Below are 19449 nucleotides of genomic sequence, written 5' to 3'. Positions count from 1 at the left end.
ACATACTTTGGATTAAGTTACCTGGTTCTATGAACATGCTAATCTTAGCTAATTGAAAATTCAATATACAGAGAATTGCTGAATCCTGCTAGAACTGTAGCTGAAAGGCGTGTTGCCTTTGGTTGAAGGGGGACTGTTAGTCTGTCCTGCCAGCTCAGCCACTTCACTTTCCGTATGTAGATAAAGCTTGACTGGGGGAAAACAGACACATTTCTCCTTGTCTGTTATTTGCTTTGTAAGATAATGCATTGAATGTATATTCTCCATTGCTATTTTCAAAGGCCATTTTAATAGAATGTTTATTATATTTCCTAATTATAGTGCTGCTTTTGATACAGTTCTTGGAATAAATGTTGCTGTCAAGAAGTTAAGCCGTCCTTTCCAGAACCAAACGCACGCAAAGAGAGCTTATCGTGAACTCGTCCTCTTAAAGTGTGTCAATCATAAAAATGTAAGTTATAGGTGCTCCTTCTATGTGCTTTGATGTTAGCAGACTGATAGATTATAAGCTGTAAGCTGAAATAAACCCTCTCTTTCCCAGGTTTGGTTCCAGTGCATTTTCTTTTTATATGTTTATGGGTGTATGTGTCTCTGTGTGAATATTTTCATGTGTGTAGGCACACCTGTGTGTGCAGCTCTGCCATGTGTGTGGTTGATATCATGGGTCTTCATGAATCACTCACCACCTAGTGTGCTGAGACAAGATGTCTCACTTGAACCTAGAGCTTGCCAGTTGGGCGATATAGCTAGCCAGCTTGCTCCAGGGCTCCATCTTCTGAGCTCTGAGATTACAGTACAGTGGACCACCATTCCCATTGACATTTATGTGGGTGCTGGGAGTCTGAACTCAGTCTTAACTGAGCCATCTCACGAGCTCCAACTAGTTTTTATTTTATTGAAAGTTTGATTTTTCATGGTTGTGGCTCTATTTTTCTCTGAAACTGTTTGGTGTCTTTTAAATTTATTTATCGGTGGTTTATGCATCAAAGTTATTAACCTTTTTCATTCTTGGATTTTGCTGTGTAGCCCAGGGTAGCCTTGCACTCTGTAGCTAGACTCAAACACACATATTCTTCAAATGAAAAAAATAGGATGGAAATAGTTAAAGCTGGACGTGGGTTTCATGTCTTCTAAAATTACATGTGATATGCCACCCATGCCCAGCTTCAACTATTCTTCTCCCCATTTTAACACTTGACTTCATATGTTGCTTTAGTCATGATAATTTTTTTATTGTTGAATTTTGTTTTGTTTCTATGTAGTTAAATATCCTAGGTTTCCTGTCATGCTTAGAAAAGATTTTATTATACCTGAACAATAGAAATGTTTGCTCATATTCTTTGCTTTATACTTTAGTGTTTTAGACTTTGTTCCAGTTTGCTTCCCAAAACTGAAAGGTAGATTCAGCTTTCTTTCCCTTCCCACAGTGTATGTAAGAGTAATTCACCTTTCTCTAGTTCATGTGAAATGATTGCGGGTGTGTACTTGAAACATGTGATTTGTAAGCACAGAGCTTGCTACAAGGAGTGAGCAGTGAGGTCTACTCTGTAGCCCTCTCAAGGGAACATAAGGCCATGGAGCCTCATTGTCTTGACCATAAAGTACAAGCTCAGCCTTCATATTTAAAAACTTCCAGAAAGTTATATATAGAATTTAACTTTCCAAAGTTAGCATAGTACTTTATTTTAGTGTGTTTCTAACCATTATTTTTACTCTTTTATATATATGTAAATTCCGTAGTAATGATTAAGTTACTGGGAACATGAATGATTCTATTTAAGCACATCTTTCAATAAATGGTTAAGTTTTCCAATGCTTTCTACTAGAATGCTTTGATTATAGCCATAGTAATGATGAATATTGAGTTCTGCCATTACTTTTCCATCTTTTAATACATTTCAATATTCAACCTAATTTTATAATCCATCTGACATATTAAAGTATAATGAATTTTCTCTTTACAGATAATTAGCTTGTTAAATGTGTTCACACCACAAAAAACTCTAGAAGAATTTCAAGATGTGTAAGTATCTTTTACATTAGATTGGAAATTTAGAAAGTTAGTGATTTTTATGCTTGTGAAACAGTAGACCCTAGCAAGCTCAAGACCCTAGGATACTGCCAGTGAGACTCAGTCCAAGTCTAAGGGCCACGGAATCAGGAGCCACTGACTATGTCAGTGGTGTAGCTTTTAGCCTGGGGCTGAAAGCCTGAGAATTCAGGGAGTCGCTAGCATTTTCATTTTGATATAAGCCCTAGCATTTTGATTTCAAAACAATGGGAAAAGTCTGTCTCAGCTCTCAGAGAAGAGATTCCTCCGTTCTCTAGATTTGATCTTCCTGGGTCTTGCTCAGTTGGATAGTGTTCATACACATTGAGCACTATGCTTCCTTACTTAGTGCATTCAGACTCACAAGATAGTTACTGCTCCAAACACCCTCCAAGACACACCTCACGTAAGGCTTTAACACTGCAGTCTTCCTTGACCTTCTATAATTCACCATTGCAGGGTAGATGGAGAAAGACTGGCATTAGGAGAAAGGCTTAGGGGAGGTGAGGAGTTTGTCCTACAGATACTGGGACGAGATGTAATTGAGAATGAAGGAGTAGCCAGAGCAAAAGAGCAGCAATGGAGCATGACTGATGTGTGCTGCTACCAACAAGAGGCCTGTGTGGCTGGAGTGGGGAAGCACACAGGGCAGAGAGGGTGGGCTTAGAAGTGGCATGCAGATAGGAAAGGAGTCAGAATGACATTTCCAGCAGAGCAGTGATCTCACCTGGCATGTTTTAAAAGAGCAATTTTTGGGATGGGGGAGGAGCTGAGAATCCACTGTGAGAGGTAGGAACAAAAAGCCTAGTTAGTATGAGGAAGGCATCACAGCAATGCATGTGAGAGGTTCAAGTGGATAACAGGGTGAAGGCATGAGATTAAACACAAAAGCTATTTGAAGGTGAGACATAGGATCTGCTGACAGCTAAATGTGAGAGAACTGGAAAGCCACACATGAAGGCTTACAACTGAGGTAGGAGAGCTGTAAGAGGACTAGATGGGGTGGTGAGCAGGTAGAATCAGGAGTATAGTTTTAGACATGGACTCAGAGATGTCTGTTGCCTATTCACATGGAATGGTGAAGTGGGTAGATGGGAAAGATCCTGAGTTCAGAAGAGAGGCCTAGATTTAAAGGCATCAAGGAATTTGTAAGTGGTCCTTAAAGGCATGGCAGACTGGATATCACCAAGAAAAAGTGTTGTGAGAGGAGAGCCAGCATCTTATTACAGCCACCCCACAGGAAGAAGTAGTTGGTTGCAGAAACATTGACCTTGTGGGTCTCTGCAAATGTAGAAACCTTCAGTTTTAGCAGAGAATTGGCATAGGCCACGTCAGAATGGCATGACACACAGTGGGAGGAGAATTAGAGAGGATGTGTCTAAGCACCTCTTTGGGCAGGGCTATGCTTTCACAGTGAGCCAAAAACATGTGCTGACTGTGGACTGTGAGCTTGAATGTTTTCTGTTTATTGTTGTATGTTCAGTTTTGAAGAATACTTTTCAGCCAGGTGATGGTGGAGAATACCCTGATCCCAGCGCTCAGATGGCAGAGGCAGACAGATCTCTGTGAGTTTGAGGGCAGCATGTCTACAGAGTGAGTTCCAGGACAGCCAGGTCTACACAGAGAAACTCTGCCTCCAAACAAACAAACAAAAAAATTCATTTTTTGAGCAGTCCAGATACATAAAAAACCTGAGCAGAAAGTTCAGAGTTCCCATTTACCCCTATGTAGTAGAATTTCACATCAGCAGCCCTACCAGAATCATGTGTTGTTAAAGATCAAGGAATCTATAGCAGCACAGTGTAGATAAAGGAAGGATGATCTAATAGAAGATAGGTAGGTAGGTGGATGGATAGGCAGACAGGTAGATAAAAAAGAAAAGTAGAAAAGTTTGTATAAAATTGTTTCTGTGATATAAAAATTGTTTCATTTATAATTTCAAAGAAAGACATTGAGTAAGTTAGTTAGTTGTGTGTTCATTGGGAAATTTTACAAAGCAAAACACCTTGTGTTTTTACTTCTGCTGTGCAGTAATTATATCTCATTATTACTATCTCATAATAATTGTAATCTAACAATTATGAAGGGATTTAAAAATATTAATGAATATGGTTGGTCTCTTTTGAATATTCAGGTACTTGGTTATGGAATTAATGGATGCTAACTTATGTCAGGTTATTCATATGGAACTGGATCATGAAAGAATGTCATACCTTCTCTACCAGATGCTCTGTGGCATTAAACATCTACATTCAGCGGGTATAATTCACAGAGTAAGTAAGCACATAATAGCTTTATTTTAAAAATAATCACCATTTGTTGTCACAGTTAACAAAAGAACTTAATATTTTTGTGTGAGAGTGTGAGTGTGTGTGGTGTATGTGCACATGTGTGAGTGCACACTTATTTACATGTGTTTAGAGGCCAGAGAAGGATATCAGGTGTTCAGTCTTGGCCTTATTTCTTGGAGGGAGGCTGGTGGCTAGCAAGCCCAGGGATTCTCCTGATTCTACTTCTCCCCGGCCCCATAGTTCTGGACTTACATTACATCCGTAATTACATCGAGCTTTTTATGGGGGCACTGGGGATTTGAACTCTGGTCCCCATGCTTGTATAAAAGCAGTCTTACACATCAATGCATCTCCCCATTCTTATAGAGAAAAACTACAAGAATAGGAAAGAACTCCAAAAAAACCAATGACCCTATGTGAAACTATTGTTAATATTCTTGCCATATTTGAAACTTCCTTTTTAATGAGCAAGAAAATTAGATTTGGAGGGCAGGAGAAAGCCAATGGCCAAGGAACATAATGGTGTTGTTACTGTCAAGACTTGAAATGTGAAGATTGGAGAGATAATGTGGTTGATACTCTGAGCTGCTTTTATAAGTTTTTGTGTTTTTTTAAAATTTGTACTGCTATATGAACAGAAAATCATGATAGAATTTTAAAAATACCTGGTACTAGAGACCTGGCTCAGAGGTTAAGAGGACTTGCTGCCCTTCTAGAGAACTTAAGTTTGGTTCCCAGAACCCAGGTCAGACAGACAGTTAGCAACTGTCTGCTCTAGAGGATCTGAGGCCCATTTTTGGCCCCCAGGGCTCCTGCACACATGTGTACAGAGTACCCACGTGCATGTATCACTAAAAATAATTTTAAAATATACTCAACAGGTTGCATGAGACAAGGAGCAGAGACCATAATTGGGATTTTACTGGGAAAATCACAGCTTTCTTTCTCTTAACTGCTTCTAGGCTTCTTTTGCATAGACTGCCTCCAGACTCTTTGTTCCAACAGTAAGAAGTCCCCTTCTGCAGGGAAACTACGATGAGATACAGAAACAGAGCTTTGGGCAGAATTCTTTCTGATCAGTTAGGCACCAAGAAAGGTTGGGTCTATCACAGGCCACTGAACAGAAACCTCCCAGGGTGTATTCCCATGCCTGCCCTCCCACCTGGGAAGGTAGAGACCTGAGCCTCCCTACATACTGTGTCCAAAAGCCTATGTTAGGGTCAGCATTTCACTCCCTTGTGCACTGCCACAACCAAGTTGTTATTCAGAGTATAGCTTTTGCTGCCACCAAGTGGTCGTTCCAAGTGATAGACATTATGATGGCAAAGTTCACTTTTAAAATAGTAACTAAAACATTTCCAGTGAACCGTTCTATTTCTAGAAAATTCTGCCAGACCTCTAAATAACTGAAGGGATCCTTTTCAGTTTTATTTAAGATACTGAATTTTCCACCAACAATATGATGCTTATAAAGTCCAATCCTGTTTTCTTCTCTTGTACAGAAGGCATTTTTCAAAAAAAGGTATATTCATTTTATTTTATGTGTATGGATATTTTGTACCACATGCATGAATGGAGGCCATGAAAAGGCACCAGGTCTTCTGGAACTAGAGTTATAAATGGTTTTGAGCTGCCGTGTGTCAGGTACCAAAACATGGTCCTTTGGAAGAGCAGTAAGTGCTCTTAATCACTGAACCATCTCTCCACCCACCCACCTCCCAAAGGTATTCTTAATGTCTCCTAAATATGTTGCCTCTGTGTGATGCTGAGGATGGAACCTAGGATCCTGTTCAAATGAGGCATAGACTGAACTATGTCTTCAGCCCTCTAAATACACCTTTAATGAAATGCATGCCTTATGATAATTTCCCAGATTTACAAGCTGTATTAATTTTTGGAGGGGAAATGTTTTCCCTTTCTTGTTTCTTCCCCTGAAATCAGAGGTAAGGGCAGGAAGAATGTCCCCAGTTCCTGGAGATTTCATGAGACTGTGACATGTACTTACCTTTTCATGGAATATTTGTTCCTTTATTGGAGGGACAGCATTCCTGCCTACAAGCAGGTGAAACAGGGTCCAAAGAAGTATATATTTTGCTTAGCACAGTGTTTAGAGCCCATGGCGACCTGAGAAAATGTTCTATGGTCACCTTGTTCTCTGCCCAACACCTCCACCATATCTTACCAATTCCTTCTGGATCCCTTGTACTCTCCTGCCTCATATACTCACTCCTGTGTCTACTTGGAAAAGGTATGAGCTGCCATTGAGGAGATATTTCATATATACAGGTACATTGATGTACCAACACTGAAACCAACCAGTACTGAAACCAGCATTGATTTTAAATGCACAGGTTCATTAAACTGGATGACAGGCCTGGGTGAGGAGCCCAAAATAGCTTCAGAGTGCCAACTGTTCAGTGTAAGCAGTGCTGGCCCCCTTTCTCTAAACAGCATCTCTCACGGAGGTACATACCTTCAGTTTTGTTGTTAAATTGATTTGTCACACACCTGTAATGCCAGAACTCAGATGTTAAGACAGGCGAGTCATAAGTTCAGGGACAGCTTAAGCCATATACTCTGTCGTGAAGAAACAAAAATGGTTTCACAATAAACAGAACTTTTACTTATTGAAAGTTTTTAGAGTGAAACATGGCAAAAGGTGAAGTTTTATCCCTCACCCTTACCACTTTTGCTTTATAATTCGCAAACTTTGGAAAAATGAAAGCCTCTGCCAGCCCTCCAGCCCCCTGGAGCAACCTGCACCTCCTTTCAGCTTTCTGCAGATGCTTCCCTATCCACCTGCACCAGTGCAGGCCTGCCTGCACACACGTCCATCATTGGCTAAGAGTTTTCAAAGTTGGAATCCTCTTGACAGAATAGTGTAGCTTGCTGACCAAATTGGTTGGTTTGGTATTTGTACTTTCATTAAAGATCAAATAGTTATATAAAAATTCATGAAAACCGGATCCTCTCTTCTCTTTGCTTCTATTTCCATCTTCCTTTAGAAGTGTTTCAGATTTATTTTGTTTTGTTTTGGATGTGGTGCCAGAGATGGAACTGGAGCCTTGTGCATGCTAAGTAAGCTCTTCACCACCGAGCTATATAACCAGCCCGAGTTTTAGTTCTTTTCCTGAATTCTATATTCAACGAATTCATTTCCATATCTCAGTGTGTTTAGATCTTGCTGGCCCTTTTCAGTTTGGGACATAAGATAGTGATGTAGTCCTCATCCACAAACCCAGCCCTCATCCCTGTAACTGTTTCTTCCCCTGCCCTTCCACTTTAGTTAGAATTTGACTCTGTTCGAGTTCATGGTATTTTATATCCTCGTAATCATATGAAAAATTTTCAAAGCTGAGCTTTATATAATACTTTGATTATATTTCTTTCCCCTTCAATATTTTGTTCCTGGAGTTAATAGTTATCCTCTATTTGTCCAAGTTCTGTGTTTCCTTGTTTTAAGGGGGTTAGGACTATAGGTTATATGTGTCCTCGTGTTATTCATGTTCATGTGTTTGGGGATGTGTGTCTGTCTGTCTGTAGAGGCTCAGAGGTCCACCTGAGGTATGGTTCATCAGGAACTGCCCGTCTTGTTTTTTGAGTCTTACTAGGATGATCCCCAGAGATCTGGCTCTCTCTTTCCCAGTGCTGGCTTACAAATATTCACTGTCATCAGATTTTTACATGGTGCTGTGGATCAAACTCAGAACCTTATGCTTGCGCAGCAAACACTTTACTAGCTGAGCCTCCTCACCAGCCTGAGACTGTGTGTTCTTATTACTCTTAGAACCCTACATTTTCTACCACATTGTGAACACACCCAGAGGCATCTCAGTCAGTGCTGGATCTTCAGGCTTGCTTCCTCTGGACTACTGTCCAAATACCTAATGCAGGGGTGTCCCTGAGTCTCCCCTAACACTTTTTTCCCCACTTCCCTCCCATGTTGGATTCCATACTTCCTGATCCTCATTCACTCCTTCTCTTTGTTTACTCCCTTCTTTGGATGTACTGTGTCATCCAATAACTGCTTAAAATACTATGTGGGGAACCATCAAGACGGTTCAGTGAGTAAAGGTACCTTCCATCAACCTGATGACCCAGGTTCAGTCTCTGAAGACACACATGGTAGAAGGGGAGAATTGACTCCTGTAAATTAACCTCTGATTTCCACATGTGTGCCATAACATGTATACATGTATACATGCGCGCACACACACACACACACACACACACACACACACACACACACACAGTATGCAGGAGGGAAAGTGAGGCCGCAGATTTTTTCTGTCAGAAGTTAATAGTGGGGTAAGATGTGGGTTCTTAGTTACACATTAGTCTCCTGCAGTAGTGGACATGGTACCCCACAGTGAGGTATTGTAAGCATCTCCGGAGCTTTCTCATGCTCTTTTTACTGCTTCTTTGTAAGACAGTTTTTTGTACTTTTTCTCAGTGTGGACCTTTCCGTACTAACTGCACCGAGCATGTGGCTCTTCAGTCTGGGAAGCACATGCTGTCGACATCTAAGAAATCTGAGTTTCTTCCATCTTTACTTATTCTTTCTCAGAAACATTTTAGCCAGCACATCTCTGTTAACATCTTTAAGTTCCTTTCAGTGGTGCTTGTGCTAGTTGCCTGAGTGCTCTGTCATCTCTGAGTGTAAAAATTTTGAAGTATTTTATTATTCAGTGCATTGATTTTCCTTTTCTCTGAGTTCCCTTTTAATTTGTTTAGTCATGTACAAAGCTTTACATAAATGTCTGTGTATCTTTGCCTCTAATAACAAGCAACTTGGACATTGGTTCTTTGACCTGTGAGGTAAGTGCTACAAATATGGGGAAAGCCAGATAGACACCTGAAGCTACCTCATTAGCACACAGCTCAAGAGACTCATTGCACCCTGTGAGTGTACAGACAGATAGATGTTATTAATACCACCATTAAAGTCTCAGGGATGCAGGAATCGGGGTCCTTCTTGTGACTCAGTATAATTCACTTCTCTGGTCCTTGAGGATACTACATGGATCCTGGAGGATGTCTATGACCACTACATATGGTTGCAGTTTCTGTCCTGGCTCAGTAGATACAAAAACGGAGTAGTAAGACCTTGGGGATGGCATATCGATTATGCCGATGCATTCCTCCTGCTGATTGCAAGCAGGGGTAAGAAACCATTCCCACTTGTATGAGATAGATGGTGATTCTCTCTTGCAGTTTCCCCAGGTCTGTGTTAACTCTCCATCTGTATCCTAACATCTAAGGGGATTTGGTGCAGACTCCAGTTACTCCCTGACCTTCACCAAACTCCCCCAAGTAGAGGAGGTGTGTACTTAGGGTCTTCCAGCTCAGAATTTGTATGCAGTCATCCTCAAAGTTTCTATTCATTCCCATTTCCCACTATGCTGCCTCCTGAATAATAGGCTTGTTACCTATGAGCAAGGACCAAGGAAATCCAGACAGTAAACACTTGTCATGATGTGTAAGGTTCTCCTTCCTAGGACATCTCTTCAGTTGGTGGTTCTGTATTTGGAGTTGAACAAGCAATAGTGGTGATTAAGCTGGGGTTTCTCTTTCTCTCTCTCTGTCCCTCTCTCATACACACACACACACACACACACACACACACACACACACAGCTTTTTTGTTCTTCCCTATTTTGGGTCTTTCTGTTAGCCACCCCTGTGGTGACCATGTTGTACTAACTATTCCCATGACCCTCTGCAGATCTAGCATGACCTGTGGGTCAACTATCTTCCTGTCTTTACCTATGTTTTTATAATTTTCTGGGTTTTGGATGGGCCTCAAGATTTGAAGGGGCAGAACTGTCTTGATTCTTCCACCTTGGCATTGAAAATGTGTCTTTCAAGTCACTAGATAGTTGAGTTTTGAGAAGCTGACTGTTTGTATTGTGAAGGCTGTGGGTGTGGGGAGAGCTGAGGAACCTTAGTGACCTTTTCCCTTACTTTTTTGGCAGGCATCAGTTGCCTCTCACGCCTTGCACAGAGCATGAGGTGTCCTGACACATCCAGAGCTGTATTTTTATTATCCTAGTTGTCCAGCAGATGGCAGTGAAGTGGAAAGCTGTTCCCATCACTATAGTTTTTAGACTAGGGGCTGTTTTCCCATTCTCTAAGGCTCCTTTGACAGATGAAGGCTTTCACTGTTGAGTGGTTTCCAGTGCTATATTTGCTTGTCTTTGTTAGAAGCAGTGCTGTTGCAACCATCCTTGCTCATGCAGCCTAGATGCCACTAGGCTTCACTACTACCTTCCGTACCCTTGGATTCTACATCCATGGATTCGGCTGACCGCAGATCAAAAGTGTTTGGAAAACAAAAGTTTCATCTGTACTGAACACATACAGACTTTATTGTGTCTAATTATCTCTAAACAGTAACATTGTTATAGGTATTATAGTCATATAGAAATGAGTTAAGAGGATCCCAGAGGCTGTGTGTAGTTTACGTGCAGATGTCACCCCACGATGATAAGAGACTTGCAGGCTCTCAGGTTTTGAACAAAGAAGCAAGTGGTAGTGAGAGGCCGGCTGATTTGTTTGGAGGCGGAGTTTCGCTTCCCCGTGATGCCATTCTACCTCCCTCCTTCCCATTCTCTCATGCTTAGATAGCTACTCACAACCCCTTGCCAGTATCAATTATGTCTTTAGTATGCTGTGATTCATTTAAATAGCTAAACTATTTGTCTTCTAGGATTTGAAGCCTAGCAACATTGTAGTAAAATCAGATTGTACTCTCAAGATCCTTGACTTTGGCCTGGCGCGGACAGCCTGCACCAATTTTATGATGACTCCCTATGTAGTGACTCGCTACTATCGCGCTCCAGAAGTCATCCTGGGCATGGGCTACAAAGAGAATGGTAAGTACAGTTAGGACTACAGGCACTAAACAGTGAAGTAGTGCCCTCGTCCTCACTCAAGGACCATGTGAGATGCAGTGTGAGCACTGTGCTGTATATAGATGCCTGTAATCCACAGATAAGAAATCATTTATTTTGTATTTCCATTTGTCAAAATCTTTTTTTCCCCCCCAACTCTGGCTGTCCTCAAACTCACAGAACTCTGCCTGCCTCTGCCTCCTGAATGCTGGGGTTAAAGGCTGCTACTATGCTGGTCTTGAAATATTTTACTTGTGATTAGAGTAGCGTGTGCTCACAGAAGTGCAGCGCTGAGTGTGCAGCACACCCACATGGCCTGCAGCCCTGGGACCTGTGTCCCCTGGTCACCAACATTGTGACTGGGTTTACTGCTTCCTCTTTTTTTTTTTTTTTTTTTTTGCCTTAATGTGAATGGAATAATGAACTGTGTTTTCTTTCATGTAAAGCTGATATTTTTGACATCAAAACTTCCCTTGCTCTAGCAGTGTCTACTAAATATAAGTGAAATTTCAGCTTTTAACAAGTGTGTATGATTATAACATATTAAAGAGTAACAGAAAGAACAACAGTAGAAACTCACTGAAGTTAAGTTTGAGATAAGTTTGGCTGTGAATTTATGTAGATGCTTTGTAGCCTGCTCTGAGAGGCACAGTGCCCTCGAATAGCTGCCTGTGTTTAGCTCTCTCTTCCATGGCTGAGGCACAAGATTCAGCCAAGCCCCATGCTTGACCCCAACCAAGACAGACACCACAGAATCATGTTCAAGCAGGGCCTTGCCCTGAGTCCAGCTTTCCCTTATTGGCTGCTGCCTTTCTCTTGTGGCAGTTTAGAAAATGATCATTCAGATTCGGTGTTAGGATTTTACAGAAGTTCCGCCTGATGAGTATTTACTGGGGCTACCCGTGTTTGGGAGGTGGTTTAGAAACAGAGATGCAAGGCTCTCTGGCTGTTTTTTTAACCACCTGGTATTTGGTAGTGGACATCTGGTCTGTCGGGTGCATCATGGCAGAAATGGTCCTCCACAAAGTCCTGTTCCCAGGAAGAGACTGTATCCTTCACAAGGAGAGACCAGCCCTCAGCCATGGAGGCTGGGGTGGGCTGGGGGGTGTGGCCCTGAGTATTCCATGTTATTGGCACTTTCTGTGTCTGTTTTTTTGTTTGTTTGTTCCTTTTTTGTTTTTGTTTTTAAGCTGTAAAGTATTGGCACTAAAACCACAGATTGCTGCAAACTGAAGGCTGAAGTAGAGAGCAGCAATCCTCATCATGTGTAAAAAGTTCACCCTTAGCCACTTACTCTTCCATGTTTGTGTGTCTACTACACTGTGAGAATTCCTTTTTCCTCACTTTTGTTTTGTTCATGACACTTCATAATTTTATCATTTCATTTTATTTTCAGTTGATATCTGGTCAGTGGGTTGCATCATGGGAGAGCTGGTGAAAGGTTGTGTGATATTCCAAGGCACTGACCGTATCCTTCCCCAGGACCTTGACTGTGGCCATGATTTCCATGCCAAGGGCAGCATGGTTGCGCCTACTTACTGAACGCTCAGAAGGAACTGTCGGGATGCAGACTGCGTTCTCAGGGGGCCTTCGTTACATTTGTTAAGTCAGTGTCACAGACCAAGTGGTTCAGTTTTGCATTTTCTTCTTTTCACTCAAATACCTGTGACAGTTTTGTAAAGACTTAGAGTTAAGCTAAAGCAGTCATAATAGCTCTTTACCAAAATAGCTGGATGTGTAAAATTATTTATCTTTGATAAATATATTCTGGTATTTAAGTAGAAATACTATTTTATAAATTAGTTCATTCCATTAACCGGAAGAGGTGCATTCTAAATTAAATAGGCTAACATGCATGTGTTATTTAAGTCATATATGATTTTGTTAGTTACTGGTGTGATATCAGAGCTACAGCAGACTATACAGACTTAGGTGAAACGGTTAGATGAAAATCTTGTCAGGATCAATATATCACGCTTTCACATTTGTTGCTTTGATGACATTTTATAGACATTTCTCAAGACTCCAGGTAGCAGGGTATCTATGACACACTGGGGAAGGTAAATTTAAACACACAAGATGACTCATCCTGTGGTCAGCAAGTCAGATAACGTGGAGGGTAAAGGGAGCAGACAGCACAGCGGCGCTAGCTCTCTCCCTTTGTGCGTTCTTCCATCTTTCACGTTCTTTACGCTAGCGTACGTCCTCATGCGTACCTTTCCATTTGTGTTCTAACCCTCATATTTTCACTGGCCTTTGATTTTGTGTTTGTTGTGAAAGCTTGTAGTGACCTCTGTCTGGTAGCAAGGGAACAGGCCCTGCAGTCAGGGTTTGGAGTATGTCTGCTTCACAAAAAGTGCTTTTGTTTTTATAATTTCATGAAGACAACATACTTAAAATATGAATTCCTCACAACATGTGCTTAAGATGAAATACTTTATTCCACTCATTTTACATTTATTGTTCTTTACATTTTCCTCATGATAAGTTATAAAGTATGCAAAATTAAATATAGCATTTTATTTTGCTCTAATAATTTCTCTGACATTTTCCCCATAACTTTACCTTGGATTTATCTGTTCCAAACTTATAAATAAGTTTATTTTACAAGTAAAATCAACTAAGGAAAGTCAAGGTACTCTGAAGCCAGTGACTTAGGAATACCATGTGGACTTGTGAAGGGGGCTTACTGTGATGGGCTACAAGTAGCAGTTAAGATTAAATTTGTGCCCGTTCTTACTTGTTTTCTACATTTTTTTCCATTAAGAATTACTTTTCCTGCTGGGCGGTGGTGGCACATGCCTTTAATCCCAGCACTTGGGAGACTGAGCCAGGTGAATCTCTGTAAGTTTAAGATCAGCCTGGTCTAAATTCCAGGACAGCTAGGGCTACACAGAAAAACCAAAACCCAAAACTCAAAACAAAAACAAAAAAAATTAAAAGTACTTTATGTATATGTTACAAGAGCTGATGTTTTATATATAAGGACACCTAAAGTGCTTTAAAGTCACACAGAAATTAATATCATTTTCTAAAGGAAGTTTTGCTCACTTTTTCAAAGATTAGGTTGAAAATTTGGGTGATACAGAAACTCCAGAAACCAAGTTGAGGTTCTCTAGAGGTTTGCCTGTGATGCTGGCAGAAAAGTAACTGCTGTCCTTACTGTGACTTCTGAGAATGAAAACTCTTCAGCCTACCTACCTGAACCCACGTTCAGATGATTCCCCATGCATCTGTGCATCCTGGGGAAACTCAGGGCCATAGCTTCCTATTTTTTTTTTAAATGAAAGACCTGTGTTCCATCTACCCAGAAGGCCCACCATGGTTTCCCAGGTAAACTCACTCCCACCCCATGCTGCCTCCCCGCTGTCTATCAAAATGATCCTGTAGCACTAATCCAGATATACATATATTGAGCACCTGCCCATTTCTAGGTATTTCATCCAAATGAGGGTATAAAAGTCTCACTGCCAAGCTGACTAGAGGACAGTAAAAACAGGAGACACCGCAGAGACTGTTTGTCACCCAGAAAGAGATGGTGGGGGCCCTGGAGTCTGCTCTTAGGGTATAACCTTCAAATGACTTTGTGGACTCCTATCTAATCTATCAAGTGTGCAATTCAAGGCAAAGATTTGGAATAAAGAAAGGAATGTGGAAATCATTGGTCTGTTGATAGCACTGAAAACTTGAGCTGGTGCTAAGTGTGGAAGAGGCAAACAAAGGATCAAGGACTAAGGAAAAGGAGAAAGGACTCAGAACTGACCCTTGGGTGTAGTGTTTGCCCCTGGCAACCTAATGGTAATGTGAAGGTTCTCAAGGTGACTGGAGGGAAGCCTGTTGAGAGGATGTTAGGAGAGGATGAGAAGTGAGAATTAGGCACAGGAGAAGTGAGAATTAGGTACAGGTATCAGTAGCAGGCTAGGGTGTCTCAGGAAAGAGGTTGTTGTTAACTTGGAAGAGAGCATCTGAATGATGACAGAAGGTTCCAGTTGAGATCTTGTTGGGGGTGGGGCCGTAAGAAATAAGAGACATTTGTCCTTCAGTAGGTGAGAAGGAGGTAGGTGGGCTGGGCTTTTAGCCAGAAGCCCAGATGGTTCCCAGTGGTAAGTGGCACAGAATATGGGGGTGGGGCATCCCGTCACTCTTAGGATTAGTCTTCGTAGTGAGGGATGAATTTGAAGATGAGGTGTTAAAAGTATTCGGGGAGAGGGATAACATGAGCCAGTTTTCCTGTTTTTGGCCAAGCAACTAAATAAAATTTGTGCACAATCCCAGTTTGTCAAAGTGTGTGAAAAGAGAAGAAGGAGGGTGCTCAGGATTTCACCTTCTGAACCCATTTCCTGAGTAGGTCCTCCACAGGAACACTGAAAGACTGAGTTTGTGTGATGTTCCAGTGGTATAAGTGCATGTTCTGAGGAAGCCTGTCACTTTCCAAACTCCTGCTCATGTGATTTCATGGCTTGCATTGTCTCGTATGACTGTTTACAGCTTCAGCGTCACCTTCCACAAACATTGTCCCAGTCACCCTAAGCCTCATGAGCACCCTGAGAGCTAGGCAGCGCTGGTGTCACCTGCACATACCAGTGAGGAAGTGCTCCTGAGGAGGACTGACTCCAGCGACCTTGAGAGGAGGGTAGTACACACTGACTCTGAAACCACTTGTCGCTAGATGCTGAGGGGCTGGGCTGGTGCCACCTGAAGCAGAATGGCCTCTGAAAGCATCATTGTCTAAGGCGCTTTCAGGAGGAAGTATGGTCTAAGGGAAAGTCCAGCGCCTGGGCCCCTGCCCTTCCCTCTCCATGCTTCCCTTGGGCAGCCTGTCTCACAGGCTCTGCTACCCAACTATGAGAGAGGCCAGAAGGTCTCTTCAGTTTTTCTCTCCTTTAGAGACCTGTGAGTCTAAGGGATCTTTAGTATGAAAATTAATTTCAGTTTGCTTATGTAATATTTATTTCATTTTTACCATTAATATCATAGGCTGAATCATTTTTGTCATAATTTTATTTTGAATTATAACAGAAAACATATAGATTATGTTGATTTAATGAACCATGATCATAGTTTTTAAGATGCAGAGAGTAAGAGTTTTAGTTAAGTAATTTAGAAACTCAAACCTCATTTAAATATTATTCTAAAATGTTTTTGCTAATCCTGTGGGGTGGCCTAGTTAATTGTCTATGGATATGAATATAATTTTCCTTTGCATGATGGTACTGTATGTATTTTTGACTATGAAGCATTTCAGTTATATTTTCCTCAAGAGAATCCTTAGATATTGATCAATGGAATAAAGTTATTGAACAGCTAGGAACACCATCTGCAGAGTTCATGAAGAAACTTCAGCCAACCGTGAGGAATTATGTGGAAAACAGGCCAAAGTACCCTGGAATCAAATTTGAAGAGCTCTTTCCAGATTGGATATTTCCATCAGAATCAGAACGAGACAAAATAAAAAGTAAGGCATTCTTTTATTCTGCACTTGTCTCTCTACCATTTGAACTGGGTGCTGTGAAGGTCCTTACATCAGTACACAGTGCTCATAAGCACTTCATGCCCACACCCTGGCAGCGCCATAATGAGAGAGGCTTTTGCTGTCTTCTCTGCTGTGGCTTCATAGCTTCAGATCGTCTGAACACTGATCTGAGGCTGCCACCTGTAGTGCCTCTACCTCACGTGACAAAAGCCTGGTCTGTAATAGTGGCCATTGGACTGTTAAAGGTTTGAGCTGTGTTGATCTTGAACCCCTTAAGCTTTTCCTAAGTCAGCGTATCTCTGTACCCTCCACTCTCACATTCGGTTTTCTATTGTGTGGTTTCCTCTTTTCCACGGTAGCAATGTAAGTACGTCATTTGTTTGCACCCTAGCGAGTCAAGCCAGAGATCTGTTATCGAAAATGTTAGTGATTGATCCCGACAAGCGGATCTCTGTGGACGAAGCCTTGCGTCACCCGTATATTACTGTTTGGTATGACCCTGCTGAAGCAGAAGCGGTAAGTGTCTGGAAAAGATGTCTGTATAGAGGGCTCACTACTTTTCTGTCCAGGGCCCACTGTCTGTTAGTCCAGCTACATGAGGATAGCAGGTCAGGGCCCTGACTTTAGAAACAGAACAAGTACTATCTGAAGTCTAGGTTGGTACCCTGGAGGGCACTTGCTCCTAGAGCTGTTGCTGCAGAATTGAGTACTCAGGAGTGCACAGGAGTGTGCTGTGGTGATCAGTTGGCCTTAATGGTTATAAAGCTGATATGTAATAATAATTCATGGAACATCTGCTTCATACTTGGCACTAAGCCATGTAAGGGCTTTGCTTACATCTTATTCAGACCTTTGAATCAGGGAGGCTAAGTAAGTAGCCTTCCCAAGTGACTCACTAGCTCACACCTCCGCCACTGCATCTAGGCATCTCACCCTCTCATCTGTTTTTCGTGTGTGAATGATCTTTAGCTATGAGTAAAATAACACAGTGGAGCATTTACTTCAGGCCAGCTGTGAAACACACTGTCCTGAGTATAGATTTAACTACCATTTTTGACATTATATCAGAATAATTGGATTTAAGAATAGCCAGTTGTGAAATTTTCCATTCATAAACTTGTGGCTTGGGCATGGGTGTCCTGTCATAAAGAATTGTAAACTAAAGTGTGTCCTAAGAAAGTACCAGACCTCACTCAGCCTTGTCCCTGGGAACCTCAGGCTGCCTGTGCGCTATGTCTGCAGAGCGTCTTGAGGTTATATGATTATTGAGGTTTGTCGTTTGTAGCTTGCTTTTGGTTAACTCTAGTTGTTTGGGTTTTTTGTTTTGTTTTGTTTTTTGTTTGTTTGTTTGTTTTGTTTTTTGAGACAGGATTTCTCTGTATAGCTTTGGTGCCGGTTCTGGAACTAGCTCTTGTAGACCAGGCTGGCCTCGAACTTACAGAAATCCTTCTGCCTCTGTCTCCTGAGTGCTGGGATTAAAGGCGTGCAAAAACACCACCATCTAATTGTTTGATTTTTTTTAAAAACTGGTAGAATATACTTACAAAAAATTTTACAACATGTTAATTAAACTAAATCCATGTTATAAGTAGATTCAAAACATTCTAAGTAGTGTTATCTGCCCATCATACCCTTTTAGTTTTGAGCTATTGACCTGACATCTCATTTAATTTTCAGCCACCACCTCAAATTTATGATGCCCAATTAGAAGAAAGAGAGCATGCAATTGAAGAGTGGAAAGGTAAAGAAGTGTATTTTGATCCTTACTTAGGACATTTTCATAGTCCTACAGAACCTGCTTTCACTATTTTTTGATATTAACATTTTGGGAAGGACCATGAGACTCAGAAGCCCTAATGTCCTCTCCTCCCACTTCTCAGCTGGGGAAGAAGGTAACTTCTAGCAATGTCTGTGACATCTTAGTTTGCTTCAGGTGAAACCCAAGGACTTTTCATGTGACTTTCCATTATCACATTCTGATGTGTGGCCGAAGTGACTTGATAATATGGGAGTTTGTGGAGCAAACCCAATGTTCAGGCCACATATTCCCTACAAAGATGCCTGTCTAAGCAGGTATGCAGGAGCCCAACTGTGGGTCATGTCTTTATCTACTAAGTCATATAGTTTTGCTTTAAAATCTAGTTTGAAGGAAATTGCCAAAAATGGGCAAGAAGGTATCACTAGTACACAGCCACATAGCCACAGTGAACTAAATTGGTTAACAAAGAAACAAAACTTGAAAGCTTTCATTCAGAAGGAGGGTCATTAGAAACTAAGGGCCATAGTCAGCATTGACTGTAGACTTTGCAGACTGGCATGCCGGCAGCCCACACAAGGACAGACTCATGGCAGTGCTCACAGTGTATGCTTGCAGTGTGCTAATTTGAGCCTCTAGTAACTTATGTGATAGCCAAAGGAAGCTGAGAAATGAGCTCCGGGAATGTGGAGGTAGAGTTCAGGTGCAGGGGAAATGAGACAGCATCTTAACTTCTGTTTCTCTTTGAAGAACTAATTTACAAAGAAGTGATGGACTGGGAAGAAAGAAGCAAGAATGGTGTAAAGGACCAGCCTTCAGGTTGGTGATTGCTTTAATTTTGTTGTCTAATATTTTGCCTATTCAATGTTTATAAATGGCAATGATGTATTAATGCCACTTGGGCCACCCTGGTGTGACATAGTCACCTTCTTGCATGTCCTGATGCAGTCATTTTTTTTGAGGTGGCAGGCCCTAACTAACTGCAAT

At 41.4% G+C, this 19449-nt stretch overlaps 1 protein-coding gene across 6 annotated transcripts in view; it reads left to right on the top strand.

Moving 5' to 3' along the window:
• Window positions 1-19449, top strand: part of Mapk9 (mitogen-activated protein kinase 9) — a 41342-nt gene that overhangs the window by 18059 nt on the left and 3834 nt on the right. For 3 of the 6 annotated variants that reach the window (XM_085694886.2, XM_085694888.2, XM_048451358.2), the window contains exons 3-11: window positions 322-451; window positions 1965-2023; window positions 4185-4323; window positions 11050-11215; window positions 12630-12701; window positions 16506-16688; window positions 17098-17222; window positions 18384-18447; window positions 19213-19281. In XM_085694886.2, the coding sequence (XP_085551012.1) occupies window positions 322-451; window positions 1965-2023; window positions 4185-4323; window positions 11050-11215; window positions 12630-12701; window positions 16506-16688; window positions 17098-17222; window positions 18384-18447; window positions 19213-19281 (1007 nt within the window). Of the gene's footprint in view, window positions 1-321; window positions 452-1964; window positions 2024-4184; window positions 4324-11049; window positions 11216-12209; window positions 12282-12629; window positions 12702-16505; window positions 16689-17097; window positions 17223-18383; window positions 18448-19212; window positions 19282-19449 lie in introns of all 6 variants that reach the window. The other 3 variants (XM_085694887.2, XM_048451368.2, XM_048451392.3) reach the window with 2 other exon arrangements.

The sequence above is a fragment of the Myodes glareolus genome, chromosome 9 (assembly GCF_982192425.1).
Source record: "Myodes glareolus chromosome 9, mMyoGla1.1, whole genome shotgun sequence".
NCBI classification, from domain to species: Eukaryota; Metazoa; Chordata; class Mammalia; order Rodentia; family Cricetidae; genus Myodes; species Myodes glareolus.
This window is presented reverse-complemented; position numbering and strand designations above follow the sequence as displayed.